The sequence below is a fragment of the Acomys minous genome, assembly GCF_964271855.1.
Source record: "Acomys minous genome assembly, chromosome: 17".
NCBI classification, from domain to species: Eukaryota; Metazoa; Chordata; class Mammalia; order Rodentia; family Muridae; genus Acomys; species Acomys minous.
The window spans coordinates 60,741,950-60,759,025 of NC_140500.1; the positions used below are offsets into that span (position 1 = coordinate 60,741,950).

Genomic DNA, 17,076 nt, shown 5'->3' on the forward strand with positions numbered 1-17,076 from the left:
CTTGTCTGTTAATCCACAGTCTTTAGCTGTTCCTCCCACCAAGTGTGAGAATTTGTCTCTGCTTCAGAAAGCCGTTTGCATGACATGGGTAGCCTCCCCAGGCACCTACTGTAATCTAAAGCTTAGGGAAGGCCCTGTACAAATGGTAGCTATTTTTCTTTTCTTTTTCTTGTTTTTTTGGTAGTCCTAGGGAGCTGACAGGAAGATAGGCAGGTGTAGGGAGAGGAGATGAGGGAGTACAGCTTCTTTCACACCATCCGGGCCCCCATCTGCTGGGCTACACAACAGCACCCTCAGTGCTCATGTGTCTGCAGCTTAAGGGAGCTGCTGTGGGGAGTCTGGGCAGGGTACTCTTCCTGTCTTGATTTTTCTTGAGCTGTGAAACCTCATCCTTATTCTTGAGTTGCAGTTTCCCAAGGGTGACCAGACCTCAGGGCTGCAGGAAGAAATTCTGGCCTAGGAATGCTCTTAACAATGGTGCAGGCTTACTGGGCATTTAATCGTTTGTGTCAACACTGTCAAATAATCCAAAAGACAGTCCCTGCTGGACAAAAGACAGGCCTGGGTGTGTCACTTTCAGCTCAGTTGGGCAGTGGCCATAGTGGGGACCTAGGAGGGAGAGGCTGTTTCTTGGGCTGAGCTCACTCACAGGTGCAAGTTGACAACCAACAGGTCTGCCCTCAGGCAGCCATCCTGTGAGTGCTATGGCTGTGTTCTGGCGCTGGGGACTTAGGTCTGAGAAGGGAGCTCCTCGTCTGAGTCAGAAGGCAGGAAGGTCCCTGAAGAAGCTCTGCTGGCTGCTGATGCCTTGGGAGCTCCAGCTGGGGCTGGCACCACTGGCAGGGGGACCACTGCAGCTCGGACTCTGTTGCTCTGCAGCTGCCCAGCCTGTGTGAAGACCAGGCAGTTCCTGAGTTCCGGTCCCTGTTCCCTGCAGACTCTGGTCCCTAATTCCTTCCCAGATCCCATTCCTACAGAGACATCCTGAATGCCCAGGGCGGTGACAAGTCCCTTAGGCTCCTCTATAGTATCATTGTGCCTGTTGTCGCTTCTCTGTCTGTCTGCCTACCATGCCCTCATGGTGGGCTCTGCTCCTATGCGTCTGGTCACTGCTTTTTTTTTTCCCGAGACAGGGTTACTCTGTGTAGCCTTGGCTGTCCTGGACTCACTTTGTAGACCAGGCTGGCCTCGAACTCACAGAGATCCACCTGCCTCTGCCTCCCGAGTGCTGGGATTAAAGGCATGAGCCACCATGCCATACTCTTCTGTAGTTTTAGCTGAGATAAAAATGTGCTCAGTAGCATTGCTGTGGTGATGCACACCTTTAATCCCAGCACTTGGGAGGCAGAGGCAGGCAGCTCTCTGTGAGTTCGAGGCCAGCCTGGTGTACAAAGCGAGTCCAGGACAGTCAAGGCTACACAGAGAAACCCTGTCTTGGAAGAAAAAAAAAAGGTGCTCAGTTACAGAGAGACAGAAAAAACACTGAGCAAAAACAATACAATAGATCATGGATCACATTAGAGACACTTCATCTTGCTCTACCTTTTTTTGACAGATCTCACTGTACCCTGGGTTGGCCTCGAGTTTACAGCAATCCTGCCTTAGCTTTCTGAGTGCTGGAATTACAGGTGTGAGCCACCCTGCTTGGCATCTGGTTTCAAGCCTTTTCTCCAGAGCCCCATTACTAGCCCACGTCGGCTTCTGCCTCCTCATCTTAGACTCAGGGTGATGCTTCCCTCGCTGAAGAGTAACTCAACAGTATCTGACGCTCTTACTAGAAAGCCTGGCAAGCAGCAACCCTTTCCCTTCCCTTAGCTGCTTCTAGCCCCGCCTCCCTCCCCATCAGCCCTTTCTTTCAAGGGGAGGCCTGTGGTTGTAGTTCCAGGTGGCCCTGCTTGTTTGGATGACTAAGAGTTATAACTGCCACGGTTAGAATACCTAAGCCGCAGGGTGTGATGGCCGGAGCCATGTCCCCCACCCCCACCCCTCCCCTCTCCCCAACACACACACACACACACACACACACACACACACACACACACACACACTCAGGAGGCTGAGGCAGGCAGATGGCGCAAGCTCAGGTTCAGTCTGGGGCTACACTGCTACGTTGTGAGACCTGCCTCAGGAACACAAAACCAGAAACAAAAGCCAAACCAACTAACCAACCTGCTTCACCTCACCGCTCTCTTGGACCCTGTGCTGTTGCTGGGTGGACATGATGGATGGGAGGATAAAGAGAAGATGGGGGCGGGGGGGGGGGTGACAAGAGAGAGGTACCTTTCTAAGGCCTCGGCTCTCCCGGCTGCTGTTGTAGAGCCGTCCCTGAGGCTTGGGATAGGTGCTGGTCAGAAGTGAATACAGCTGGCTCCCAACTTGTAGGGGGTTGTAGGTGGGCCCCAGCTCCAGGCTGTCCAGTGTGCTCTGGGGAGCAGAGGAGGCAGTTCATTTAGGGAATTCAAGGTCACAGAACACGAGATGCCACGTAGAGGCCCAAGTATGTGAGAGGCCAGAGGAGGACAGAAGACACCTCAGGAGGGACAGAGGAGGTGGAACTCCTGGTGACTAGAGACTCTGAAGCCCCAGGAAGCCTCACTGGGTTCTGAGAGAAACCAGAAACTCCCCAGAGAGGTACAAGGGGTGCAGTGTGGAGGGAGGGTGCGTCCTTAGGTTACATGGTAGGATAGGGGTGCTCCAGCCTTTAAGACTAGTTCAAGGAGCACCCAGCCTGAGGCAAATGGGGCATAGAAGGGGAACACTGGAGCACAGCATTCCTGAGTAGTCAGGTTTTCCGGCCACAACATCCTGTGCCAGGAACCACGGGTGCAGGGGGTGGGGGGGCCTGGAGTGAGACCTGCCAAGGAAGCCATGGTATTCCTGCCCACCTCTTTGCCTTCCCATGGCTGCCAGGCATCAAGCACAATCCTAGGCTCTGTCCTTTGTGTCCTTCAGCCAGCAGTGAATGTGGCTCCCATTCTCCCTGTCCAGAGCTTTCTCTCCCACCCCAACCTGGTGGGGGGGGGGGCAAGGGAGGAAAGATTCTAGACAGCGAGAGGGAGGGAGGGAGGGATGGGGGGGCGCGAGGAGGGAGGGGTAGAGAAAGGGGAAGAGGGAGCTGAAGAAGGCTGTCCCAGGGGCCTGCTGGCCTCTCGGCATCTGATTTTCAGACTTCTTTTTACTGCTTTCCCCCAGCAGAGGCCCAGAGCACGGGCATGCATGTACATTACAGGAATGTAGTGTCACACGGAGGTGCTAAGTGGAGCCACAGACATGTTGCCGTACGTCTAGAGGCTTGGCACACACATACTAGAACACTGTCCTGAACACTCGAAGACATGAAAGCTCACCCACGTCTTCCCACTGGATGTGTCCCTTACTGCCCATTATTTCTTTGCTCCCCCCCCCTCCTGTGACCCATCCTTTCCTCTCTATTGCGCTCTTCTGTTGTCCGCAACCTCCACGGGTTGCTCTCCTCTCCAAGGTAGAAGTGCAAATGAGAGGCAGTCATGACGGCTGGCTTTTGCAAAGAGCACTCCAGACCAAACTAAACAAATCAAATTCACCACCTGGGCGGCCCCTGTCTGGACTTCTCCCGCCTGCTCACAGCTTTCTCTTCTAGGATGCTTGCCCTTTTTTCTTCACAGCTAGCTACGTATTGGCATTCATTTAAATCAAATTTCAGGAATATATATATATCAGGGATATGTGTGTGTATGTTTTTTCGTGTGCACAAATTTGTGGGATCTTCTCTAAGACGCCCTATTTTTGCCTATGTCAAGGCCCATTTCTCTCCTAACTGTCTCTTCACAAACCTCATTTCCCTCCAGCCAGTCTTGCTTCATCTTCACCTGGCTGCCTCCCACCTCATTTTCTATCCTTGCTTCTATCTCCAATGGCCATAACACACTCCATCTGCTCGCCGTATGTTCCCCCATGGCCCAGTTTTTCTCCCTCACCCCTTTCTCACCCTCCACTCTGCTTGTCCCAAGGTGTAGTGGTTTAAATGACATTGACCATGATGGGCTCAGATATGTGCATATTTAGTCCCCAGTTGGTGAATACTTTGGAAAGACCAGGAGGCGTGGCCTTGTTGGAGGAGGTGTGTCACTGGGAGTGGGTTTTGAGATTTCACAAGCCCACATCAGGTCCAGTGTCTCTCTGCCTGCTGCCTGAAAGTCAGGATGTAGCTCTCAGCCACTGCCCCACTTCCAAGCGTGCCGCCATGTTCCCCACCACACTGATAATGGGCTAAGCCTCGGAAATTGTAAGCAAGGCCCCCAGTTATATGCTTTCTTTGATAAGAAAAGCCATGGTCATGGTGTCATTTTCACAGCAATAGAGCACTAGACACACAGGCTGCACTTGCCTCTATGATCTTTAGGCTGTCTTCGGGTGGGTCCTCAGAGAGCTGGGGGAAGAAGGCAGGCAGCATCAGTTCCCTTGTGGCCACCAACTTCACCAGCAGTGTGAGAGAGGGAGATGGTGTGATCACATAGAAGCTGCAGGCTGGGGCACTCTGGCTGTGTCTGGGGAGCAGGAGTTCCCCTCTGGCCAACAGCAGCCAATCTCTTTTCTGCAACAAGGACACACAGCTTCAGTCTTTGGCTTGGTTTGAGGTCAACTCCAAGTGGAGATTTCAGGTTCTCTCTGGGGAGTCAGAGCCATTTTTACTTTGGCCCTTAGAAGGAAGAGCTTCTAACAGCACAGTTCCTGCTCTTCCTCCCTGCTCTAGGAGCTGACAGAGAGAATACACAAAAAGTTTTAGTGAAAACACAAATTAAGACATGCTCTTTAAACTGGGCGTGGTGGCGCACACTTTTAATCCCAGCACTCGGGAGGCAGAAGCAGGTGGATCGATGTGAGTTCGAGGCCAGTCTGGTCTGCAAAGTGACTCCAGGACAGCCAAGGCTACACAGAGAAACCATGTCTTGAAAAACAAACAAACAAACAAATAATCAAACAAACAATCTCAAACCAAAAAAAAAATGGCATTTTGTATGTTATGTGTATGTAATTCATGTATGTGTGTGTGTGTGTGTGTGTGTGTGCATGCACTAGCATGTGTGAGTGCAAGCGTGCATGTGCCATGGTATTTGCATGTCAGAGGACAACTTTTGGAAGTTAATTCTTGCCTTCCACCTTGTTGGGCAGGTTATGTTTTGTTTCTGATGTATATTCTAGGCAAGTTGACCCACAAGCTTCTGGGAAATTCCCCAATCTCCACCCCTTTCTTGCCCTAAGAGTGTTGGGATTAAAGATGCATCCCACCAGAGCCTGGAGAGAGGGCTCACAATTAAGGACACTGGCTGCTCTTCCAGAGGACCCGGGTTCAATTCCTAGCACCCACATGGTGTCTTACAACCATGTGTGATTCCAGTTCAGGGGATCCAGTGCCTCCCACTTCTGGCCTCCATGGGCACTAGGCACACAAGCGTGATGTGCAGACATGTACAGTTTGTTCAGGCAAAACATCCATACACATAAAATGAAATAATTTGTGTGCTTGGAATGAACTTGAGGGATCAGGGTATGTGGCTAATGTTTTTACTCAATGAACCATCTCTTTTACCCTAGATGTTTACCAGCTGGGTATGGAGACTATTTACCTTTAATCCCTGTACTCAAGAGACAGAGGCAGGAGGGTCACAGCTTCAAGTGCAGCTTGGCCTATAGATGAGACCTTGTCTCAAGAAAACAACAACAAACAAAAGAATTAATTCTTTCCAAAGTTATAATTTTTCCTAAATATAGTTTTTTGTACTATAAGTTGAATGGAATACCATTAAACCCTCTCCTCCCCCTTTCCGCTAAGACAAGCTTTTGCTATGTAGCCCGGGTTGTCTAAGGACTCACTACTGTAGCCCAGGCTCATTAGATTGATTCAGCTTCCTGTGCTAGGATGAGTCAACATATCTGGGTCAAGAATTATAATTGTGTGTGTGTGTGTGTGTATCTAGAGGACAAGCTCAAGTGTCATTTTTCAGGTGCCTTGTTTTCTTAAACAGGTTCTCTCTTTGGCCTGGAACTCACCAAGTACTAGGCTGGCTGCCTGGTGAGCCACAGGGATCCACGTGCCTCTGCCTCCTCAGCACTGGGATTATGAGCTTGTGCTACTATGGTAGTTGGGTTTTTTTGTTTTGTTTTGTTTTGTTTTAATGTGAGTTGTTCTGGGGACTGAACTGAGGTCTGGCTGAGTCATCTTCTAAACCTCCCCTTGTTTTTGAACTTAGGGCCTCACACATGTTAGGCAAACACTACCACTGAGCTACTTTCCCACGCCTAATTCTTAAAATTGGCCTTAAGAGACAAGAGACGGGGGGGGGGGGGGGCGTGTAGAAGATGGGACGGAGCAGCAGGTCTCGTTTTGAGAACAGTCAGTAACATCTGGGTGATGTTGGCACTGCCTGCAGTCAGAACGGGATGGATGACTGTGGGAGATGCCCCTGGGATACCCAGTGAAGGTTTAAGAAGATGCAGCCTGCAGAGCAAGAACAGAAAGAGGAAGTGTGTAGGGGAGTGCTTTAGTACAAGACAGTGGGTGGGGACAGGGCCCATGAGATCATCTCAGCCAGTCCACAGGACTGGGGCAGCGGCTCTGTGAGAGAAGAGGGCACGGGGTGTGGGTGTGGGTGTGGGACACGGGGAAGGGGGAGGGAGAAGAGACAAGCACTTACAAATGAATTTGTAGGCACACCCTTTTTGACGAGATGAGAATGAGGCAACTTTCTGTGCTGCTTTTCCAAGGAAAACCCCAAATCTCGGGATAGTTGTAGTCATTGGTGAGATATGTTCCCTTGCTGGCTAAGACCGTCAACCACACCTGGCACAAGGGCAACAGTTCTCCAGCTCCACAAGAGAGGGAACAACAGGCTCACACTGTGTCTTTCTAACATAAGAGCAATTTGGAAGATGAAGGGGAAGGAGACTATTCGTACTTTATGGAAGACAGACAAGGGGAATAGGGACTGTCAGTACCGCATGGAAGAGCAGGGGGAGCGACGCAGCTGCCAACACCTGCTGGTGGCTTTGGATTTACACCCAGAGAAATGTGCTGCAGTGGGAGAGAAGGGGGCAACCGCTGCATCTTAACCCAGTGCCATCAAACCATGGCACTGAGCGCCATGGAGTCGGGTGGTTGCCAGCAAGGTGAAGGGAACCTGTACGTGCCTCCAAGAAGAAAAGCTGTGACTACTCCGGTGGTTGACAGTTACGGGCTGGTAGTTTTGGGAGCGTGGTGCTCCCTCACTAAAAGCCTGCGTGGAGGTAGATGATGGGGCATGGGAAAGTTAGCTATAACCATCATCGTGGTCACAACAGTGGGATGCTTACCCAGCCACAGACACTGTGTGAAGAGCGCACGGAGGCCTTCAGAAGTTCCGATGCTGTTATATTTTACTTGTATCTAGTGGTTTTTCTAAAGAACAGAATCAAAACGTGACGCAAAGTGTACCTGAGGTTTACTGAATCCATCAAGCTGGGGGTGATTAATATTAAAATTATGGTGTATGCGTGTGTCAGGGATTTGCCTACCCTGGGCACACAGCTCTGCTAACTCTGCGGGAAGACTAGGCAATTGCTTGACTTCCACTGGCCAGAGGAACTTCGGATTAGGGTCAGGATTTGAATCGTCATTGTTTTCCAGTCTCCTATTTTGTAGCAGTTCAGGCATTTGTTTGTAAGTTTGTTGAAATTGTATCGAGTGAGGAGTTGGGGAGACTGCTCAGCAGTTAGGATCACTTGCAGAATTGAACACCTGGCCTCAACTCCTGGCACCCACATGGTGGCTCACAATCTCTGTGACTCCAGTTTCAGGGGATCTGACACCCTCTCCTGACCTCCATGGGCGGGCAGGCATGCCCGAGGTGCACAGACATACATGCAGGCAAAACACATATGTATATAACATTGTCTTCATTGAGTGCCTATTACGCTCCAAGCACTGGGTGTGCAGAAGTTCCCTGGATATACTCAGTGTCCTCCTGGCATGTATGACAGAATACGGGGGAGCTTGTAAAGGATGTTTGTCTAGGCTTCACTTCGCCCCACTCTTCTGAGTGGTCTATTTTTAGGGACGATTGTCTCAGGTCTCCTATCTCTGTCTGAAACAAGCTGACAATATCAACCACCTGCCCAAGACTTGACTAAGCATGAGATAGCTTGCCACTAAGGCAACGAGATAGGGACTACGGCGGTGTGATGTTTCTTGGCTCTTATCACTAAGGAAGAGTCATACACGTTTCGCCACGGACTTGCTGAGCATCTCTGAGTGGCGAACAGAACGCCTTTGGACACTAGACTCCAAGTCCACCGATTTTGAACTAAGTTTCTGTTAGTCAGCTGGCAGGAAGAAAGAACTGCAATCTCAAAAGTCTCTGCCAATGTGGGGGGGGGGTGTCTATCAGAGGACTGGCGAGATTTTTTTTGTGCCCTCCCTCTCCTTGGATTTTTTTGGTTGCTAAAAGAATTTTAGAGAAAAACTTCTTTTCTTTTTGTTGTTTTGTTTTTTTGGTTTGTTTGTTTTGAGACAGAGTTTCTCTGTGTAGCCCTGGCTGTCCTGGACTCTGTGTAGACCAGGTTGTCCTCAAATTCACAGAGATCCACCTGCCTCTGCCTCCCTGAGTGTTGGGATAAAAGGCGTGAGCCACCACCCCCGGCTTGATATAAATAAAGAAGTTGCCAGAAAGCTCTGGAAGAGATACATATGTTCTCATTAGATGGCAACGCTCATTGTCTTCAGTTCCTAGGAAGGTCTGGAGAGAGTGGGGAGGAAGGAAGTTGAACTTTAAGGCTCCTGGTTAGGACTGTTGATTTCTAGCATCTGCCCCTGAGTAGTGGTTTATGGCATTACATGTTTAAGGTCTAGGGCCCAAGACTAAATATGCTACCAAGTTATGGGTTGGCCTCTTAGGACAAACAATTGCCCTATGCTGGGTGTGGCTAACTGCCACAGCAGGTGTCCAAAGCTGAGAAAAAGCACCACCTGGGAGCCTTTCAAAAGCAGGAGCCGGCTGTGGTAACAGAAGTTCCTGGGTAAGCCTTCTGGAATGTCCTGGTAGATCCTTGCCTTTGCACTCCGCTCTTTCTTTCTCTTTATGATAAGATTTAGCCTTAAGGTTTGGCAACTATCTTGGGGCCACCTGGCCACAGGCATAAAAATGTTATCTATCTGCTATGGATGATGGAGCACGAAAGTGGAGGTCTGACCTTGGTTGGTCAATGGCATGAGCCATGAGTTATTTTCTCCCCAAATATCATGTTTCATGAGAAAAATAAGATCATAATTAAAGGCTGAGCTTGGTGGTACACACCCTTAATCCTCACACTCGGAGCAGAGGCAGGTGGATTCCTGTGAGTCTGAGGCCAGCCTGATCTACAAAGCAAATTTCAGGCCAGCTAGGACAATGCAGTGAGGTCCTGTCTCAAACAAAACAAAACAAACAAAACCCCCAAAGCCCCAACAACAACAACAGCAACACCTCTTAATTATTTAATTTATAGTTGTACTGGTTTTCTATTTATGGCCTAATGATTCATTATGAACTCAAAAAAAAAAAAAAAAAAAAGGAAGTGGATATGATTACTGACCTCTGGCTGACAGGAGTAAAAGTGGCACTGATACAAGCCTTGCAAGGTCCGGTGAGTATTCACCATAGCAGGTAGAAACTTTGATCTCATAGGCCAGCATGCCTTGGCCTGCCATCAGTGTGACGGCCAGTGAACAAATACAGTGTGCAATCAATGAAGCAATGGCCAGTTGCTGAGTGAGGTGTTTCAGAGGCATCCGCAGGGAGCAGGGAGGAACAAAACACCCATTCGGCTTTGCTCACGGGAGCAGATGCATCTCCTCGGTATAGTGCACCCAGGAAAAGAACCTAAGCTAGGAGTGTCCTTGGAGGTTAGCTCTTACCCAGTCCTCCCTCTCTGTTTCTCTCTCTCTTCCTGTCTATCAGGAACTGCGTAGTCTCTTGGCCACATGATCTTTTGCATCACGGACCCAGAATCAACTGAGCCCTGAGCTCAGTTTTGAAACTGTGAGCTAGAATAAGTTTCTCCCTCTTTGACGAGTCATGCCCTTTGCTCTAGTGATAAAAACCTGACTGATACAACCCTGCTGCTCTCACGCTGGCTCTCCTAAACAGGGGAGATGGGAAAAACCAAACCCTCTAAGACACATTACCCAGTCCTCACAAGTGAACAGGGAGCACTGGCCAGCACAGACAGCATCCCAAGCGTTGATGCATTTAAAAAGCACTAAGATCACCCAAAATGTTTTCTCCAACCACAGGAGAGTGAAACTAGAAGTCAGTGACGAAAGCAACTCAAAAATTCACAAGTATGAGAAGACGGAAATAAAGAAGTATACTTCAGCATGTGCACAACTGAGGCACTCACTGGAGGAACTAGAGAATAATTTACAGTGACTGAGAATGAAAACATAACACAGACAAAGAAGAGACTTGATACCCTATGAGCATATACAGGGGGAGGAGGTCCCCCTCAGTCACAGTCATAGGGGAAGGGATTAGGGGGAAAGTGGGAGGGAGGGAGGAATGGGAGGATACAAGGGATGGGCTAACAATTGAGATGTAATATGAATAAATTAATAAAATATATTTAAAAAAAGAACACATAACACAGCCAAGTCTGTGATGAACTGCTGAGGCACGGTTTACTGTGAGAGAGGCGAGAAGGTGTCACCAATCTTTCCCAGCTGTGTGCCCTGTGGGCTACAACCACCACCAGTCTGGCAAGATATGCCTACTGGTGCAATAGTGGCACAGGTGTCATAAACGTAACTACTTTCTGGTTGATTTTTTTTTTCAAGACACGGTCTCTCTATGACAGCCTTGGCCATCCTGGACTTGCTTTGTAGACCAGGCTGTCCTCGAACTCGCAGAGATCTGCCTGCCTCTGTCTCCCGAGTGCTGGGATTAAAGGCGTGTACTACCACCGCCTGGCTTACTTTCTGGTTGAATTTAAAGCCCACAGCACAAGTTGAGCACCATACTTGACACCATTATTGGGGTCAAGAATCTGTAGCTAGACAGGACACAGGCCCTAGGGGAGAACTGACTTCTATTACTCTAAGTGGACACAGTAGTAAACCAGGTCCTCATGGCTTACCCTTATACCCATAGATTAGTGTCTCTCAGCCTGCACCAGAGAAGATTCCTTTTTTTTTTTTTTTTTTTTTTTTTTGCAGTAGTGATTAACCCCGAGACCCACAAGTGGTGGAGGTGCAGAGAAGAAGAGACTGTGGATATTTGTGTCCCACGCCTCCACTCACGGCTCAGAGATCATGGTGGAGGAGAGAGACAGAAAGACCGTGAAAGCCGTGGATGGTAGATGACTCCAAGGAAACCATTTTCTGGACATAGCAGGGTAGTTGCACATATGAATCCACAATAATGAGACAGCATGCAGAAGACAAGATTTTTTTTCTTTTTTATGTGGATGGGTGTTTTGCCTGCAGGTATATCTGTGGAGCTGAGAAGAGGGCATCACGTATCCTGGAACTCTAGTTACAGAGGCCGTGAACATGAGGGTGCTGACCCTGAACCTAGGTCTTCTGTAAGAAAAATAAGTGTTCTTAACTGCCGAGCCATCTCTCCAATCCCTTGGTTTATTTTTTATTTTTAAAAAATCAATCAACAGATTATCCTATGCTGCCTATGGTTAGGGTTTCATTACTGTGAAGAGACACAATGACCTTGGCAACTCTTATAAAGGGAATTGTTTACCTGGGGCTGGCTCACAGTTTCAGAGGTTTAGTCCGTGACTGTCATGGCGGGACGCATGGCAGCGTGCAGGCTGACATGGTGCTGGAGAAGGAGCTGAGAGTTCTACATTTTGAGCCACAGGCAGCAAGAGGAGACTGTGGGCCACACGGTGCATGGCTTGAGCATATGAGACCCCAGAGCCCTTCCCCACAGTAACACACTTCCTTTAACAAGGTAACACTTACTCCAATTAGGCCACATCTCTTCATAGTGCCACTCCTCATGGGCCTGGGCCAAGCATTCAAACACATGAGTCTCTGGGGGGGCCATATGTATTCAAACCACCACATATGCTAATAAAATAAACACTAAAAATATCCTATAATCAGGCCGGGCGTGGTGGCGCACGCCTTTAATCCCAGCACTCGGGAGGCAGAGGCAGGGGGATCGCTGTGAGTTCGAGGCCAGCCTGGTCTACAAAGTGAGTCTAGGACAGCCAAGGCTACACAGAGAAACCCTGTCTCGAAAAACCAAAACAAACAAACAAACAAACAAACAAAAATCCTATAATCATCCAGTAGATTTAATTTTTTTTTAAAACAAAACTCAGTATCCCTTTACAATAAAAACAAAGAACAAACTAGAAATCAGGATAGAACTTCCTTATCTTGACAAAGTGCCAAAACCAAAATAAAACAACCTAAATGAAAGATAACCTCATAGCAGTCCACTGTAGTGGCTCATGCCTATAATTAGAACATTTGGGAGGCTGATGTAGGAGCATCACCAGAAGTTCAAAACCAGCCTGGGCTAAGTAGTGAGTTCTAGGCCAACGTGGACTACAGTGTAAGACTCGTTCAAAACAAATAAAGAAGCAAGCAAACAGCTCCTTCCCCCGACAAGACTCCCTCAAAATTCTCACAGTGGTAAAGAGGTAGCACACTGTGGTGGTTTGAAAAAGAAGAGCCCCCATAGGCCCATATATTTGAATGTTTAGCCATCAGGGAGTGGCACTATTAAGTGTGGCCTTGTAGGAAGAAGTGTGTTACTGGAGATGAGCTTTGAGGTTTCAAAAGCTCAAGCCAAACCCAGTGGCATTCTCTTCCTGCTGATCCAGATGTGCAGCTCTCAGCTCCCTCTCCAGCACCATGCCTGCCTCCCTGCTGCTGATCCTGATGTGCAGCTCTCAGCTCCCTCCCCAGCACCATGCCTGCCTCCCTGCTGCTGATCCTGATGTGCAGCTCTCAGCTCCCTCTCCAGCACCATGCCTGCCTGCATGCCATCATGCTCCCTGACATGATGATAATGAGCTAAATTTCTGAAACTGTAAGCAAGCCTCAACTTTTTTGTTTTGTTTTTTGAGACAGGGTTTCTCTGTGTAGCCCTGGCTATCCTAGAACTCGCTCTATAGACCAGGTTGGCCCCTAATTCACAGAGATTTGGATGTCTCTCCCTCCCGAATGCTGAGAATAAAAGCGTGTGCCACCACTATGTGGCTTAACTGCTTTCTTTTGTAAGACTTACTACTCAGGAGGCAGAGGCAGGTGATCTCTGTGAGTCCAGGTAAGCCAGAGCTCTGTGTAACAGAGAACCTCTGTCTTCAAAAACCAAAACCAACCCCCCCCCCAACTTGCTGTGTTCATGGTGTCTCTTCGCAGCAACAGAACACTAAAGAGACACTCCATTGCTAAGAGAAGAAACACATATATCTGGTGTCATCCTTATCTACAATACTGTATTGGAGATGTACTGAAGACCAGAGGCCTTAGGAGGTGAGGATCCTGGGTACGACCCAGATGAGAAGTATTCACGAAGATTCCAGGCATATGGCACATGGGAACCAGTATTTTCTGAATTTGATGTAAGAAGATGGCAACATGACAGTTATCACACCAGACGGCTATGGCACAAACTCATGCCGTTATGGGTGCTATGAAGGCCAAGTAAGATGCAGCAATAGACAAAAGGGTGGAAAAGGACAAAAAAAAAAATGGGAGTGGGGACAAGGTATGATGGGGCAGAAGAAACTTCACGTGAAGGCCTTTGAGCAGAACCTAGAAAAAGTGGATACAGCTTTGTCAAATGGACAAGGGCAAGGGCACAATGTGTAGAGGTGGGAAAGAGGTCAGCACGTTTGGGGAACAGTTAGTGATTTATTCGTGTCTCTGGAATGGAGACTAGAAGAGGCTGGGGGAAATATGAAGTAAGGAAAGTAGACCAGGCTGGACCACAGGAGGCTCAGTGACCCCATGCTAGCCTTCTGCCTTCATATTTATTCTCCTGACCTTCAGATTCTAGCCTCAACACTCCTCCTCCCCCTCCTTCCTCCCCCTCCTTCCTCCCCTCCTCTTCCTCCTCCTCCTTCCCTATCCTCCTCCCTCTCCTCCTTCCCCTCCTCCTCCCCCTCCTCCCCCTCCCTCCTCCTCCCCCTCCTCCCGCCCTCCTCCTCTTTTTAAAGTCTCTTGACCTGCCATCACCCCACTCTCAGCCTGCAATCTTGGTCTTGACTCTTTGCCTGTATAGCCAAGGACTTTCTGTCTCCCCACCCATTCTCAGCCCAACCAGCTCACAGCCTGTGTGCTCAGACTGGACACATCCTGGCTGGAATTCTGTCACTTCTGTGGCCAGTTGGGGCAGACATGGACTGGAAACTCAGGAATGTGTCTCTGGAGATGCTGACATTTTAAGTAGGAAACTGAAGGACCTAGGTGGTATTTTCATTTCTTTTTCTATTCATACAGACCCGACTTTCAGAAATGAGGATGTGGAAAATGAGTCACTAGCTACATAACTGGCACTGCACAGTAGGCCTCAGTAATTGAAACAACATTTTTCTGGCAAGGGATGGAGTCATCTCATAAAGACTTGGAGAAATTAATTTTATTTTTTTATATTTGTTTCCTACCACATTTTTTGAAATTGTTATTCAAACTTAGGGGAAAAATGCAAAAACCACGAAAAGACTGAATAACGAGTTCAGGAGATTGGGTAGAGGAGAAAGGGCAGTGATGGAGCCGGGATTAAGGAGCCAGAAGTGCTAGAGATTCCTGCAAGTCTCCTTGCCATACTGTCTGGGAGCATCTCCGCATGGGTACATATTACTGGTAACTAACATGTTCCAGAGACTACCTGCCGCCAGTATGACAACAAATTCCAAGTGACTGTAGAGTGGTTTAAAATGTGAGACTTGGAATAAGCTTTCTGGATTCAGCCTTGGTTCTACCGTTTCTCTCAGTTTCCTCATCTGCAGGACAAAGATGGTTCTCATCTTACAGGAGGATTATGGCACTAAAATAAGCTAATAGTTGCAAAGTACCCGGAACTGTGTTAGGCACAATGTCAACATCACAAAATATTAAATCTCTAAGTTATAAAACCGTAACAGTGCACATATTTAATCCCAGAGGAAGAAGCAGGTGACTCTGTGAATCCAAGGCCACCTTGGTCTACATAGTGAGTTCCAGGCCAGCCAGGTTATGTAGTGAGACCTCACTCACTTTTTTTCCCCTAAAATTAAGATGTATTTAATTATTATTTACTTCTTATTTTGCTAAATTAAAAATACTTGGGTAATTTTAAAATATAGGTCTAGAAAAGCATCAAGGGACTGTAAGGACACACACTCTTATGATCTGGATTCATCTGAGTGAAATGTATGAGGAGATTGGTGGGTGTTGAGTAGTGATTTTCTCTGAGAGTAAAATCTTCCATCTTAGAGGGACGCTCCTGAAGACACAGGACGACAGGAAGGAGATGAGACAACAGGATGCTCTAAGGGAGGTGAAACCCTCATCTTTCAGGGATGCTCATCAATCTCAGTAAGTACACAACTCAAGCCTTCAGGAAGTCCCTGAAACTGACCAGGCTCACTAAGCCCCTCCCTCTCAAGCATACGTAAGCTGTGTGGACTGCTGAGATGCCCTTGGAGAAGGGTACTTAAAAGAGCTGCTTATAAGAGGCCCAGAATAAGCAAACCGCCTGAAAGAGGCACAGGCAGACTCAGTTAACCTGGAAAGAAGACGCTCCAACCCGTGAGGTTGTGTGCAGGCTGTCCACTGCATTGCAGGCTTCCACTTTTCATGACCCGCCACCCACGCTGGGACGGGCTTTTGGTGGTGCCGTTGTCTCTAAGTGATTTCTGTTTCTGCAAATGACCACTTGCCCGTAGTCTTGTAAGTAATTCAATAAAACTCATTGGTTTACCAAGTTGGACTTTGGTGGTATCTGTACTTTCACCTGTCATCACCGTCCTATTTAGGAGGGGTAGGTGTTGGTTCTAGTCTCCCAAGAGATAGTATAGCACAGCACTGAAGAATATCTGTCTTCAGAAAGACTGGGTAAAGCTTTTCTGATGAAAGTAAGATACCCACATTAAACGACTAATCTTTGAGGAAGACAGAAATGGAGCAATTTCCAGAAAACCAAACCAAACCAAAAAAAACAAGGCATGGAAAACCCACTTCTGACCGCAGATGACTAAAGCTTGGAGCATGCACACAACGCAGCTGGACCGGTCACACAACATGTACAGCTGAGGAGCCCAAAAAGTTGGCACTAATGCTAAGGACTTGATGTATTTTGTCCAGAAGGGCTACTCCAAGTGAAGAGGTGAGAGAGAGGGAGCAGCGGACAAACTGACTTATACGTTGACTTGCGGGGAAGCCCGTGGACCTGGAAGTGAAAACGTGGACCTACTAACTGGCTGGGGGCAGATTAGAAACTGCTCTGCATGTCTCCGGATGGCATGGCGAAGGGGGAATACAAGAGCACGTGACGAGAGCTGCTTCGGCATCTGGTCAGTTGAGGCAGCTTCTCCTTCCCAGGACAGTCAGAAAAGTCTGACAGTGTTTGGAGACCATTTGTAGTGAGGCGCTGTCGAGGATTTGAGCACATGGAGATGAGAGAAGGGACAGTGTGAGCAGAAGAGGATAAAAGGTGGGGAAGTTGCAGCCGGGGGCGTGGTGGTGCACGCCTTTAATCCCACCACTCGGGAGGCAGAGGCAGACAGATCTCTGTGAGTTCGAGGCCAGCCTGGTCTACAAAGCGAGTCTAGGACAGTCAAGGCTACACAGAGAAACCCTGTCTCGAAAAACAACAACAACAACAAAGTGGGGAAGTTTAACGCTCTTCATTTGTTTGGTTGGAATATATGTTATGTGAAGGGGATAATGGCAGATAAAGCTGGGCCTTGTGTACCAGACCGAGGACTATAGATTTAATGGTGTAATAATAGTCCTCGGAGAGGGAAGAATTGGATAGAGATGGGGATTATCACAGCTTCATCCGCCCCGAGGGCTTATTTGAATTTGTGTTGGAAGGGATGGTGGTGGTAGCGGAGCTCAGAATCTAGGATTTA

The 17,076-nt window shown here is 48.3% G+C and overlaps 1 protein-coding gene across 1 annotated transcript in view; it reads right to left on the reverse strand.

Moving 5' to 3' along the window:
* Positions 1–152: 152 nt before the first annotated feature.
* M1AP (meiosis 1 associated protein) overlaps positions 153–17,076 on the reverse strand; it is a gene marked incomplete at its 5' end in the record, with an annotated part of 77,992 nt that continues 61,068 nt past the window's right edge. The window contains 3 exons of the mRNA XM_084766197.1: positions 153–888; positions 2,281–2,424; positions 4,367–4,573. Coding sequence (XP_084622323.1) covers positions 730–888; positions 2,281–2,424; positions 4,367–4,573 — 510 coding nt within the window. The 3' untranslated portion in view covers positions 153–729. The remainder of the gene's footprint in view (positions 889–2,280; positions 2,425–4,366; positions 4,574–17,076) is intronic.